Below are 15,718 nucleotides of genomic sequence, written 5' to 3' on the forward strand. Positions count from 1 at the left end.
AAGGTGGTCTGTTGTCAAATGAGAATTAGCTGTTAGTCAGTAGTAATGAAATATCTATGATTAAAGCAGATGATAGCTGTATTGTAAAACTGGCTCAAATATCAGAGTGTTTAAATGAATTTTTAAATGTGGCGAAGTCAGATGCTAATGTAGCAGAGTATCAGAGTAAAGTAAGTCCCTTTGGAATCCACCAAGAAGCTGAATATCTTATGGATTTTGAAAAAGTCACAATAAAGGGTGTGGAAAATGTTATATTATCATTAAATATAAAAACTCTGCAGAGTGGGATGGATACCCACTAAAGAGATTAAAACAGTGTATGGCATAACAGTACCTCCCCTAATTAAAATATTCAAACAATCTTTTGAACAGGGATGCTTGCCCAATGTTTTGAAGTATGCCGAAGTCAGACTTCTGTTCAAGAAAGAGTGGAGGGAAGACATGGGAAGCTATCGGCCTATTTCTATTCTTCCAGTACTGTCAAAAGTGTTAAGAGAAAGTAGCTGCAAACCACATCAAAAACTTTAGTGTAAAAATGATATTATTATAAGTAATCAATATGGATTTCAATCCAGAAAAAATACTCTGGATGCAGTGAATAACTTTATTGAAAAGATAGGCAAATCATTGAATCAAAGGAGTAAAGTTGCAGGTATCTTCTGTGATCTCACAAAAGCATTTGACTCCATGAACCATGACTTGCTTATCTACAAATTAGACAAATATGGGATTGAGGACAAGGCTCTCAATTGGCTACCATCATACTTCCACAACAAAATCAAAGGGTAACTCTCACCTCAGATGCAGTGAATTATTATTCTAAATGGAGTATGGTATCACAATGTGTGCCTCAAGGCTACATTTTGGGACCAATCCTGTTTTAGCTGAAGATGACGATGCACAAAAAGTTCTGAGCTCCATCGTGAGCACGTTGGATACCTTCGAAAACTGGTTCCCGTTAAAAGGGTTGAAACTGAACGTTGTAAAAACCCATGTGGCACATTTCAAAATGAAACATTCAAAATATTTGGAACTTAAAAAACAACATAACAATCAACTAATGAAAGAAGTTGACACGGTCAAATTCCTGAGACTAAATGTGGACAAGAACTTAAGCTGGAAAACACATATTGAGTTTCTATTAAATAAATACTTGCAAATTCCACTGACTTGAGTACACAAAAAATTGATTATCATAGTCATTTTGAATCTATCTTTAGATACGGGATAATTTTCTGGGTAAGTTCAAGTAGCATGTCTCGAATACTGAAACTGCAAAGAAAATTGTTTGATACATGTGTATTGCACAGCAAACAAAACAAATCCTAACTGTTCCCTCCATATACATTTATGAAATTATAATCTTCCTCTACAGCAGACAAAAATTATTTGAGGAGAATCATTTTAACCACACATATAACACAAGAAATGAAAATAATTATATACTACCCACACAGCAGTTGAAATTATATGCACAGACTCCGCAGCATATGGGGATGACAAGATATAACAAGTTAATGAGCAAAAACATATTTCATATGTAGCCAGAAATTTTAAAAAGACGAGGATACATCAGATTCTGTGGGATAAATGCTACTATTCAATAGACTAATTCATAGAGGATGAAACAATAATATGAGCAAGGGGTAATTGAGTGTTAGATTTTATTGTAAGTATAAATAACGAAATTGTATTATTATTATGATGCTGTTTGTTAACATTAGCTGTTCTTCGTTTGCGGTGAAATTTTACAGCAATTTTGACATGTCTCCCGTACCTGAATCAAATAATTTAGATTGTGTATGTTATGAGACAAATAAACACATTTCACAATTCACCTCCACTGATTCACAGCACAATCTCAATGACACTGTGTCATCATAAGAACATGTGCACTTCGTCTGCTGTGGAACCCCATGATCAACAATATGTGCTGATGATGTGCTCCAAAGCACTTGTACCTGCACCAGCACTGTATCATGTAGTCAGTTCTGCCACATATTGCTGCCTACACTGCTTTTCAGAGCAAGCAAGCCTCTGACCCTCTGTTCTGTGAGAAGGCACCTTACACCTACTTGTAGTTTCACAATTTTTTAACCTTTTTTCATAGATGCTCACTACAGTAAAATGTCAACAGCTGACCAGTTTCACCATTTCCAAGATGCTCATTCTCAGTCATCCAGTCTTAACTATCTGCCCTTAGTCAGTCACCTCTGTCAGTGGATTTCCTCATTTGCTATAGTCATTAGAATGAATCCCTATATGCTTCTGCTCGAGTTACATAATTTCGTTACAGAGTTGGATGTCCACAATGCCACCAGGTGGCAGTCAATCTCTTGCTAGACAGGTCAGAACATTTTGGCTCTTCAGTGTACATGTAAATTATTGCCCACCTTTCCAAACTCCACTGGACAATCTCTGTTTCCTCAATGGAGTAGTAATGTACAGTTCAAAATGCCAAAAGTATTATTTTCTGCTTCTCTTAAGGATTACTATAAACTGTGCCTCCTGAATGTAAGTACGGATTGAACTTCCTGTCTCTTTGTAATATGAACAATGATCTGAATTGAATTTTTCATTTCATATAGCAGAACCATGGACTTTACCAATGGTGGTGTGGCTTGGATGTCTCAGCAACACCGACAGCCGTACTATAGGTGCAGACACAACAGGGGGATATCTGTTGAGAAGGCACACAAATGTATGGTTCCTAATTGGATGATTGACTGATCTGGGCTTGTAAAATCAACCAAAACGGCCTTACTGTGCTGGTACTGCGAACAGCCATAATGTTTCCCAAGGGCATGCAGCTCAACTGTATGGTTAAATGATGATGGCATCCTCTTGAATAAAATTTAACCTCCAGAATATGGCCCCAATTTGGATCTCCGGGCAGGGACTACTCAGAAGGATGCCATCATCAGGAGAAACAAAACTGACACTCTACATATTGGAGTGTGGAATGTTAGATCCTATAAGCAGGTAGGTTAGAACATTTAAAAAGGAAAATAGATAGGCTGAAGTTAGATGTAGGTGAGATCAGTTAAGTCTGGTGGCAGGAGGGAAAGGGACTTCTGGTCAGGTGAGTACAGGGTTATAAATACAAAATCAACTAGTTTATATGCTAACTAGTTCCACAGATGATGAAGTGACTGAAAACGTGTATGACGAGATAAAAGAAATTGTTCAGATAGTTAAGAGAGATGAAAATTTAATAGTGGTGGGTGACTGGAATTCGACAGTAGGGAAAGGAAGAGAAGAAAAAATTGTAGTTGAATATGGACTGGGGGAAAGGAATGAAAGAGGACACCGCTTGAAAGAATCAAGTACAGACAATAATTTAATTATTGCTAACACCTGATTTAAGAATCATTAAAGAAGATAGTACATGTGGAATAGACCTGGATACACATTGATTTTATAATGTAACAATACCAGAGAAGGAAAGTTGCTACTCACCATATAGCGGAGATGCTGAGTCACAATAGGCACAACAAAAAGATTCACACAATTATAGCTTTCGCCCATTAAGGCCTTTGTCAGCAGTACACATACACATACACACACACATGCACACACACACTCTCACACAAACGCAACAATGTACGCACGTCTGCACTCTCAGAGAGCTGAAACTACATTGCGAGCAACAGCACCAGTGCATGATGGGAGTGGCGACTGGGTGGGGGTAAGGAGGAGGCTGGGGTGGGGAGGGGGAGGGATAGTATGGTGGGAGTGGCGGACATTGAAGTGTTGCAGTTTAGATGGAGGGCAGGAGAGAAGGTGCGGAGGGGGGAGGGGGTAAGTAGCGGAAAGGAGAGAAATAGAAAGAAATTAAAAGACCGGGTGTCGCAGTGAAATGACGGCTGTGTAGTGCTGGAATGGGAACAGGGAGGGGGCCGGATGGGTGAGGACAGTGACTAACGAAGGTTGAGGCCGGGAGGGTTACAGGAACATAGGATGTATTGCAGGGAAAGTTCCCACCTGCGCAATTCAGAAAAGATGGTGGTGGTGGGAAGGATCCATATGGCACAGTCTGTGAAGCAGTCATTGAGATGAGGGATATCATGTTTGGCAGTGTGTTCAGCAAAAGGGTGGTCCACTTGTTTTTTGGCCACAATTTGTCGGTGGCCATTCATGCGGACAGACAGCATGTTGGTTGTCATGCCTACTTAGAATGCAGCACAGTGGTTGCAGCTTAGCTTGTAAATCACATGACTGGTTTCACAGGTAGCCCTGCCTTTGATGTGATAGGTGATGTTAGTGACTGGACAGGAGTAGGTGGTGGTAGGAGGATGTATGGGACTGGTCTTGCATCTAAACCATGACCTTATGACTTACGTTAGAAGGTTGATTAAGGAAAAGCAAACCTTTGTTTATAGTATTTGTAGACTTGGAGAGAGCTTTTGACAATGTTGTCTGGAATAATCCCTTTCAAATTCTAAATGTGGCAGAGGTAAAATACTGTGAGCAAAAGGCTATTTACAACTTGTTCAGAAACATGATGGCAGTTATAAGAGACGAGGGCCATGAAAGGGAAGCAGTGGTTGGGAAGGGAGTGAGACAGGTTTGTGGCCTATCTTCGATCTTATTCAATCTGAACATTGAGCACGCAGAAAAGGAAACCAAAGAAAAATTTCAAGTACGAATTAAAGTTCAGGGAGAAGAAATAAAAACTTTGGGGTTTGACAATGACATCGCCTTTCTCTCAGACAGACCAAAGGGCTCAGAGGAGCAGTTGAACAGAATGGACAGTGTCTTGAAAGGAGTATAAAAATGAACATTAACAAAAGCAAAACAAGGATAACAGAATGTAGTTAAATTAAATCACGTGTTGCTGAGAGAATCAGATTAGGAAACGAGACACTGAAAGTAGTAGATGCGTTTTGCTATTTGGGCAGCAAAACAACTGATGACTGCAGTAGAGAGGGCATATAATGTAGACTGGTAATGGCAATAAAAGAATTTCTGAAGAAGAAACATTTGTCAACATCAAATACAGATTTAAGTGTTAAGAAGTCTTTTCTGAAAGTATTTGTCTGGAGTGTACCCATATATGGAAGTGAAATGTGGGCGACAAACAGTTTTGACAAGAAGAGAATAGAACCTTCTGACATGTGCTCACAGAAGGATGCTGAAGATTAGATGGGTAGATCATGTAACTAATAAGATGTGAACAGAAACAGGGAGAAAATCAATCTGTGACACAACCTCACTAGAAGAAGGGATCAGTTGATATGACACATCTGAGACATCAAATGATCAATTTAGTATTAGAGGGAAATATGGGAGGTGAAGTTCGTAGAGGGAGACCAAGAGATGAAGACAATAAGAAGATTCAGAAGGATGTGAGATGCAGTAGTTATTTGCAGGTGATGAGGCTTGCACAGGACAGAGTAGCATGAAGAGCTATATCAAACCAATATTTGAACTGAAGACCACAACAACAACAACAACAACAACAACAACAACAATCATAGAATTATTTTTTTTATTTCAGTAATGAATGCTCGAATCACTCAACAGTAAGATTACTCCATTACCAACAAGGAAGTAGAAGCAATGTTGGCAAAACAAATTGACAATGGACCTAATAAGAGCAGAACTGAAATAATTAAAGACTATAAAGTCTACTGCTTGAAAAGCAAGGAGAGGAAGAAAAGTCCACGTACAATATTTTTAGTCATCTTAATGTTTACAGTACAGGTCATGATCATGAAAGAAATGACATTAGGCACACATGTGCAGATATTGTCTTGTTATTCATTTTATGCAAGATCACAATGCATTCTTCACTTTTTTACTAGTAACACAAAGATAATGAATGTCTTTCATTATGTGACAGTCTACTAATGATGGATAGTGCCCAAGCATCCACCCAAATGACCTTCTGAATCAACAATACAATATTTATTGATGCAGGTTTATAATGTCATTTTCTACATATACATCTACAGTCTGCAAACAACTGTGAAGCGCATGGCTGAGACTATGTCCCATTGTACCAGCCATTAGAGTTTCTTCCCCTTCTATATATGTATGGAGCGCAGGAAGAATTATTGTTTAAATTCAAAAAATGGCTCTGAGCACTATGGGACTTAACATCTATGGTCATCAGTCATTGTTTAAATTCCTCCGTAATTAATTTAATCTTGTCCTCTTGATATCTATGTGAGCAATACAGAGGGGGTTATAGTATACTCCTAGAGGTATCATTTAAAGTTGGTTCTTGAAACTTTTGCAAACAGGCTTTCTTGGAGTAAGTTCAAAAATCTGACAGTTTATTCAGCATCTTTGTGACACTCTCCCAAGGTAAATTAAACCTGTGACCATTCGTGCTCCCCTTCTCTGTATATATTCAATATCCCCTGTTAGTCCTATTTGGTATTGGGTCCCACACGCTTGAGAAATATTCCATAACATGTCACATAAGTGATGGTAAGCAATGTTCTTTATAGACTGATGGCATTTCTCCAGTACTCTACCAATAAACCAGTCTACAACCTACTCTATCTATGACAACCTATGTGATCATTCCATTTCAGATCCCTACAAAGTGTTACACCCAGGTATTTGTATTTGTTGGCTGTCTCCAACTGTGACTAACTGGTATCAAAGTCATAGGATACATTTTTTGTAAAGTGGACAATTTCAGATTTCTGGACGTTTAAAGCAAGTTGCCAATCTTCGCACCACTTTAAAATCTATCAGGATCTGACTGAATATATATGCAGCTTCTTTCAAGACAGTACTTCTTTGTAGATATCTGCATCATCTGCAAAAAATCTGACGTTGCTACTAATACTGTCCGCACTGTCACTAATATACAATATGAACAGCAAATTAAACACAACACTCACATAACTCCCAGAGATGGAGCACCAACTTGCCAACTTGGATTGCGGAATGATAGGGAAATAAATAGGCTGTGCCATTTTCAGAGGAACTGATCAGCCTTTAGCACATGAGCTTTAGAAACTGTTTGTGAAAACCAGATCTGGATGGCCAGATAGAGATGTGGACTCCACTCTTCAATGATTTACACAACTGCTCTACAACTTAACCCTTTGACTGCTCTGGACATGTTAACGCACGCGCCTTTGTACCTGTCCCTGTGTGCTATGAACATGTTTATGCGCACCACCAGTACCGCACGTTAACACGTCCAGAGCAGTTAAAGGGTTAAAATGAGCTTACTAAAATGTCTCACACGCTTACCTGCTTGCTCTGTTTCCGTCCTGTTGTACATTGTTTCGGTGACTACTGATTCGGGTGGTCTTGTCATGGTAGTAGAAGATAACCTGTTTTCATTAGGCATATGTGATGTATCTGATGTTTCACGACTTGAAAAGTTCACAGACAAACTGTTAGCACTTTGTGAAGTCTGACCTTCTGGTTCACGACTAAACCCTTCATTACAAACAATGCCTATGGGTCTAGGACACAGGACATTCGGCAATGCTTGGTGATCATCTGACTGCACATTAGCACAGTTGGTTGAGTTACTAGCATCAAGTGTTAAAGTTGACCTAACTCCACTTGAACCAACTGCAGCAGGTGTATGGCTGCATTTCCCTAATGATGAACTGGAACTACTTGGACAAATTCTGCAGCACATACTGACATTTCCAGTGCTGCCCTCGTGGAAGCAAGGACACGATTTGCTCCTTGCATGGCTGTTGACAGCTCGAGTCCCATTTACATTGGAAGCACTTGAATTAGAGGAAGAATCTACTGCACTAGAAAATCCTCTAGTTGATTTTCGGGCTTTGGTCTTCGGGGTAGTAGCTGTTGTACTACTACTACTATTTCTCATAGTACAATTATTGTCTGTATTTGTAGCTGTATTGTTACATGTGCATCGATTTGCACTGTTTGCCGTCGCTGCATTGTTAATGGATCCACTGGTTTCCTCTGCCTCCATTGGGTCAGTTCCACGATCAGTCTGAAACAGAAATGCAATATTATTTTATAAATAGCCTATTGGTTTCCTTCAAGTTATGGAAGGGGTAAAGTGACATAACTGCCATTATATAATGTGCACAATGGAACATACCTACCTGTTTTACAACAGGTATTCAGAACAAAACTGTTAATTCTGATTTTAACATCTGTTATGAAACTTATATATCTAGTGCCTATTAGTCTTCTATTATTAATTATTCTGGCTTAGTTGCCCAAGTCACAAGATTACAAATTGCTTCAAATTTTCATCTATTGCCACATTTTCCTGGAGATTTATTCTGAAGCTCTCATTCAAGCAGTTAAAATAGAACACAACAGTTTTCCCTGGTATATGCAAAATCCTTACAAGACAAGAAACAGGAAGAGAGATGCAAGTGTCTATCTCTCATGTGTTCACAAAATCACAATTTACATTGATGGTAAGTTGTTGTTAAATAATAATAATAATAATAATAATAATAATAATAATAACAATAACAGAGTTTTGAACCACATTTGCAAACTATTATTCATAAAAATTACAACTGCTTAACTGTTCTCCAGATACTCACAATCAATCTCACGATGATAAAATCATACTAGTCCTAACAACGCTGTACAAATTTGATATAAATTTACTTGACACACGCAGTCCTACAGCAATCACTCGAAACCAATACTTGCATTCCCATGCACATTAAGACAGTGGACTGCTCTGCAGGTGGTTATCCAGCAAGGACTAAATACATAAAGGTGTGAATCATTATTCTATAATCTAATTAGAATTATTTGATAGTTGACATCTGTCACTTGCTACTAGTGTTGCCACATTGGCTGCAGGTTACAGCTCAGTTATAGATGACACAAAAACAAGGTGGGTCACTTCACGAATGCTGTTAATGTATAATGCAGAGCAAGTTGGAAGTGGCTGATGCGAGGTACGACGGAAAAGTGAGATGCTATGTCAACAACCGATTTTAAAGGATCTATGACTGAACTACCGCAAACGACATGTTTCATAGCCCTGAATTCAAACTCATGTCCTAACCTAACCACACTCACGTGATGTGCAATGTATCCGAGACAACAGTAGTCAACATCCAGCAGAAGAACTAAAATCATGATCATTTTGTTCGTGGTGATTTAAGTTAACCTCTACAAGCGAACTCAGGACATAAAAATTTCAGTTTCAGCGCTAAAAAACAAATCGTAATTTTTCACTATCATTCACTGGTTACCTGAAACTATTCTCATATTGGCTACACAAACTGCCACTTTACCAACTGATGAGCAGTCCTGGTTGGCACTTGGTTGTAGATTACAGACAATACAGACAGATTCCAAATGAAAAAACAATGATACATAGAAAAATAAGGGCAAGTAAAAATGTCAATACGATACGGAAAATGATGCGGCACAGTATTAGAAATAAAGAAATTACATTTATATCAATTAATTAAATAAAAATAATAATGAGAATCTTTTGATTAGATTTAGAAATAAAAAAATTCATTGTACATCATGAGTTTTGAACTTGCGACCTTCCACATGACAGGCAGTACGCTAGCCACTGCGCTATAACACCATGATGCTTAAAGCTGTTTCACCTATGACTCTGATATTACAATAGCAACAATGAACTGCAGCCTTCAACAATTTGATTTCACATAATGTCATATGAAACTTTTCTAATATAAGCCTTCTCTGTGATTATTATAACTATATATGTGACACTGAACTGTGTCTAGTGCAGAAGGATCCAGTACTCCTTGTTTAGTACTGCATATAAAATGTGTGTGTGTGTGTGTTTTGTGCTAATGATGTGTGATGAAATACAAAACTGAAGCTCAGATAGAGGATTCGGGATCCAAACACAACAAGAAAGAAAGCCAGACAAGGTGAACTGAACAACTGTTTTGGCAGTAGTAAACTTTTCTGGCATGATGTTGAGAGCTCTGATTGGAGGAATCTAAGTCCAAGCCTATGAAGTGTAAAAGTGTCAACTGTCAAGTAATTTTAATCGGATTATAGTTTTTGAATGGGCTTGATATTGTTTCAGTCCATTATACTGCAGTATTTGGTGAGGAGCTGTGCGATCATGAAGAAATATGAACTCGCAAAAAGAAAATTACACAGGAAGTGAAAAATTAATTACAATTAACAATGATGATAAATAAATTAAATGCCACAAAAGGTGAAATGAACAAAAAGATGCACAAAATTACGTGATGAGTTTCAAAAAGGGGATTTTGTTTTAACAATCACCTGTTAAGAATCTATATGAGGAAAAAATTAAGCATTACTTGACAACAATTTTGGCAGCATTTGTGAAGTGAAACAGCACTTAGAAAGCTCTTGATACATTTAACTTCAGTACTCAGAAGAGAGGGCGATACCTCACAGTTAAACCATAGGCTGTCATATAATTTATAAACTGGATGCACGCTCTCAAAATGTGGTATACTGATTCAACAGCACAAGCAGCCAACAATGGGAGACTAGTTGGAGTACTTGGGTACAAATCCGTTCATCATGTGAGTACTCATAAGTAAACTTTCTCCTACAACAACAAAAACCTAATCACTGGAGAAAACTAGCAAAAAGGAATGCATTCCTGTACATTTCCAGATGCAAGTAATCGAATTATCGAAAGTCTCTAACTCAGAATAGATTGTATGAAGAGAGGTGATACAGCAGAGATCATATTCCAAAATGAGAAAAGGAGGATCCATATTTCCCCAGTAGGACATCCACAAGAACAGCCTACAATGTCCCCTGTTAACTTTCATCTGTAAATATTGTCTCATAAGTATGACAGTCACTTATACTAAAATTCTTAGCCCCTTCTGTAGTCATACTGATATTTCACTCCAACCTTGGACGATACACATCAAGTGTGAATCATAATGTGAGGGCATGCCAAATGGTCGCACTGTTTGCAAGAAACTTATTAATATCAACTCCACAATACAAAAAGCAATGGTTTGGGCAATGGTTTGGTATTGTGGTGAATCAGCAAAAAAAAAAAAAAAAAAAAAAAAAAAAAGGAGGTGCCAGAGAACACTAAAAGAAACATGACCTTTTCTAGGGAACTGAAAATTAAGAATCTATTTTTGGCAAAAGTTGTGTCTCATAATTTTTTTTGTTTCTAAATGATTAGCCAGATAAACATTGTTGTTTGTGGGTTATGGCATGAGCCAATGTTAACCCTACATATTAGGTGTGGGCACAGTGACTTGCATCCTTTCTAGGTGATGTTCAATTTCTTGCCGCCTTACTGAGTAGGGAGAAAGCACATGCCCGAGTTTTATCTGGCTTGGGTTTCAAGTGGTTGTCATCATAGTACATGGCAAGTTCCTCAAGAGTAGATGTTATGTTGCATTCTACTTCTTCAAATGTCACTCCCTCTGCAGCAACAGCTGTGTCATCTGTGTTGTTAAGAACTGGGTTCCACTGTTGAGTGGCTGATCACTGGCATATGGTGTGAAGAAAAAATGCTTTTGGTGATGGGTGCATCCAATAACCAAGCTGCTGCTACCACTGCTCGTGTGCATGCTGCACGGTGCTGCTCGCAACCCTCAAAGGCACCATCCCAATAAGGATGTTTTCCATTGCTTGGAGCAACACCTTCTGGAAACCTATAATCCTTGTCCACAATTAATGGACAGAGGTTTTACAAGGACTAGACAAACTCCACAAACAGAGGACATGATTCATGAAACTGTTCACCAATCGCCTAAGCGTAGTACCCATGATATTGCAAAGCAGTTCCAGATATCTGTTAGACTGGTTGTTGAAGTGTTGCACCATGAAGAACTGCACCCATATTATTACACATAACCTCAACACTACCACACACAAGACTGAATCTGATGAGTACAGTCATGTGAATGGCTTTTGCACCAAGTGGAAGATAACGAACATTTTAAAATAAGATGATATGGACTGACAGCTCTAGCTTCACTCGTGAAGGTATTTTCTACCTCCATAAGAGCCACTACTGGTCGGAACACAAAAAAATGTGGCTTTCAGGCACACTTTGGCATAAACATGCAGGCTGGAATCATGGAAAGAGTGGTTTTTGGCCCTTACCTACTGCAGGACAAGTTGAATGCGTCCCTGTAGCATATGTTTCTTTGCAATACAAGGGTTGTCCGTAAAGAAACGTCTCCAACAAGCTCCCATCAGGATGGAGCAAGCTAGCTTCAATCTGACAACTGTGCCATGTTCGTTGCTTCCCACACCACTATTCTCGCCAGTCCCCACTTCTCTGTGATGCTCATTCTCGGCACAGCAACCGTTAACGATGGAAGGAAAAATCAACGGTCCCAACACATGAGAATTGTGTTCTGAGATTCAATTTCTGTGGTTTAAGGGGTCAACCCATACTGAAATCCATTGCCAGTTGACCAATGGGTATGGAGAAAAGTGTACGGACGTAAAAAGTATGTGTAAATGGTGTAGGGAGTTCGCAGACAGCCATACAAATATGAACAAGGCCAGCAGCAGGCGTCCATCAGTTTTGGATGAGACAGTGACAAAAGTAGAAAAAGTTTTGCTTGTGGATCGATGTGTGACTGTGCCAGAGATTGCCGAACTGGTAGGGGATGTCTCTAAGACTACTGTGGACAAGATTTTGATGGATATTTTGAATTAATACAAGACGTGTGCAAGGTGGTTATTTCTATAAACTGTCTGCGTGCTGCTGCTGTTAAAGTATACCATGCATGGCAAACTGGAGCCATTCAAAACTACAGCCGAGGTAACTACGGTGCCCTCAGGCCACAGATGAGGGGTGACAAAAGACTACGGAGATGTTTACATGTGTATAGACATGCAACGGTTGAGCAACTGACTGCCCAGATGACCAAGTGGCTACCATCAGTCTCTCTTCCATCAACATTCAAGCAAACGTGGCTGCTTATGAGCCTATGCAGCAGGTGCCTGGTTCATGCTGATTGTTGTTCATCGGTGATGAAGGCTGTACGCTAGTACCATGACTGGACATCCTCTGAGTGACAACAGGTGGCATTTTGAGATGACAGATGGCTGTTGGCATTTGCACCATGAAATGCCTGAAAGCAAACACCCGGCAAGGATCCAGGCCAGAGGACGGAGCATTTGGTCTGGGAATGACGTAGTGGCAGTCCCTGTGTGACTTCATCATTCTGGAAGTACAATGGAACAACACAAGTATACATCTATCCTTGGGAACTATATCCACCCCTGCATGTAGTTTGTTTTTCCTTGGCACAATGGCATCTATCAGCACGATGATGCAGCATTTCATACAGTTCACAATGTACATATTTGGTTTGAAGACCGCCAAGATGAGTTCAACGTACTCCCCCTGCTGCCAAACTACCTGGATTTAAACCTACTGAGAAACTGTGGGACCACCTCGCTCAGGCTGTTCGCACCATGGATACTCAACTGAGATATCTAGTGCAGCTGGCCACGGCACTGGTTTTGGCTCAACTCCACATCTCTGTTGGTACCTTCCGGAACCTCAAAGACACTCTTCCTGCACACCTTGCAGTGTTGTGCACGGCAAAAGGTGATCATTCAGGCTTTTGACAGCTGGTCACATTAACGTGTATTGACAGAGTACTCATATCTTATGTTTTCCTAGTGTTATGTTCTTTGATAGCCAACTATTGTCTGCATGATTGCTAAACATCAACTGTTGACAGCAATTGTTTTCCTTGCCACTATTTTTCTTAACATAACATCAGTTTGGCACCTGGCCTCTCATATACAAGAGCTATATTTTCTGTACCTTTTGTATGATTTCTTTGTGCATCAATAAATTAATTTGCAACCAAGACTTTCCACAATTCATTGTGTGCTTATTCTGAATCCTCATCTACCTCATATATGAAAATATTTCGCTATTAAGTGAAGACAGACCTCTGTGGCTGAGCAGTCTAATACAACTGACAAGTGGCAGGTACTACAAATTGTTTTGCAGTGATAGTGGTAGATACCAATTGTAGCATATTTCGAGTTGTGGTTTCTTTCATAGAGATTTGTACAATCTCTATCACTCCCTCAGTCAAAGTTTTCCATTTTATGTGACCCACAAATTTAGATAGTCTAACCCAAAAGCAGTTAATTAGCATGTTCAGAGCTTAAGGTAACATAGTACATGGGGACACTGACCACTCCCCAGTTAAAGAACCCAACCCAAACCATTTCTTAAAGAGATAAACACTATTTAGTGACAGTGAGGGGGGGGGGGGGATTGTAGCAAAGAGAATGTTTGTGGACACAGCATAATCACCCACTTCTACCTATCGAAACTATGACGAAGACGATAAGGCTCGAGAATAATAGTGCCTATGCAATGTTATGGGAAACTACTAACAGTAGCCCGCTGTGTGGATTACTAAGGATGTTGACACGTAATATTGGTGAGGAGAAAAGTGTTGGTTGGTTGGCTGGTTGATTTGGGGGAAGGGAGCAAACAGTGAGGTCATTGTTCCCATAAGATTAGGAAAGGATGGGGAAGGAGGTCAGCCATGGCATTGCAAAGGAACCATCCCAACATTTGCCTGAAGTGATTTAGGAAAATCATGGAAAATCTAAATCAGGATGGCTGGACATGGATTTGAACCATCGTCCTCCAGAATGTGAGTTCAGTGTGCTAACCATTGCACCACCTCACTCTGTAAGAATAGTGGGAGATGGCAGTGCACAATCTGGATGGAGAAAGAGTGGTGTAGACAGAAGAGGGAATGGAAAATATGATGTGGGGCTGTGGGAAACAGGTTAGTGGATATTTAGGCCATATCCTATAAGAGTAAAGGATGCGGGATATGCTGTGAAAAAACGCCCACCTGAGCAATTCAGAGAAACTTGTGCTGTAAGTGATGTGAGTAATTTTCCTACAAAAAGGGGCAGAACTTGAAAGTTAGTGTGAGTCTATGTTCCACATATCACAACATTTGAGGTGAATGGTTGCCTTTTCCGTATTTTACATATTGTTCCATTCAGGAATTTCCATCATTATCAGCCATGAATTCTCATTGGTTGAATGAATATCAGAAAGTGAATTTCACAAACAAGTATTATAGACCACACCATACTGAAAATGCAAAAATCTTATCTTTACTTTTGTCACGTGGGAAAAACACCTTTAGGTTCTTGTACCTTATTCGATAAAATAAAATCACCCAGCCCATTCATATTGATGAAGTTTTATCATTATTTTCAATTTATCTTAAGTATATCAGAATTATAATGTTTCATCTGCTGCTTCGTCTCAATACAGAATGTTCACTTGTGTACAGACAATTCTTTTGAGAGAAAAAAGTATTTTGAAATTTAATAGAATGAAACAGAGTTCTCTACTTTTCACTTGTAAGACTCACCTCTGAATTTTGACAATTTATGAAAAGGATAGATTGCTACTGACCATATAGCTGAGATGCCGAGTCGCAGACAGGCACAACAAAAAGACTACAAAATACATAAGCTTTCAGCCAGAGGGTCTTCTTCAGAAACAGATGATATATACATACACATTTATGAAAACACGATCACTGGCTCTGACTCCTGGGGTCAGAGACAGTCATCATGAGTGTGCAAGATGTGTGTGTGTGTGTGTGTGTGTGTGTGTGTGTGTGTGTGTGTGTGTGTGTGTGTGTGTGTGTTTTTCGGAAGAAAGTCTTCTGGCTGAAAGCTTATGTGTTTAGCAGTCTTTTTGTGATGCCTGTCCGCATCTAACAACTATGCTATATGGTGAGCAGAAATCTATCCTTTTTATAAACTG

At 39.3% G+C, this 15,718-nt stretch overlaps 1 protein-coding gene across 1 annotated transcript in view; it reads right to left on the reverse strand.

Moving 5' to 3' along the window:
- Window positions 1–15,718, reverse strand: part of LOC126235199 (uncharacterized) — a 305,365-nt gene that overhangs the window by 190,061 nt on the left and 99,586 nt on the right. Inside the window, exon 7 of the mRNA XM_049943929.1 lies at window positions 7,219–7,945. Within this exon, the coding sequence (XP_049799886.1) occupies window positions 7,219–7,945 (727 nt within the window). The remainder of the gene's footprint in view (window positions 1–7,218; window positions 7,946–15,718) is intronic.

The sequence above is a fragment of the Schistocerca nitens genome, chromosome 2, assembly GCF_023898315.1.
Source record: "Schistocerca nitens isolate TAMUIC-IGC-003100 chromosome 2, iqSchNite1.1, whole genome shotgun sequence".
NCBI lineage: Eukaryota > Metazoa > Arthropoda > Insecta > Orthoptera > Acrididae > Schistocerca > Schistocerca nitens.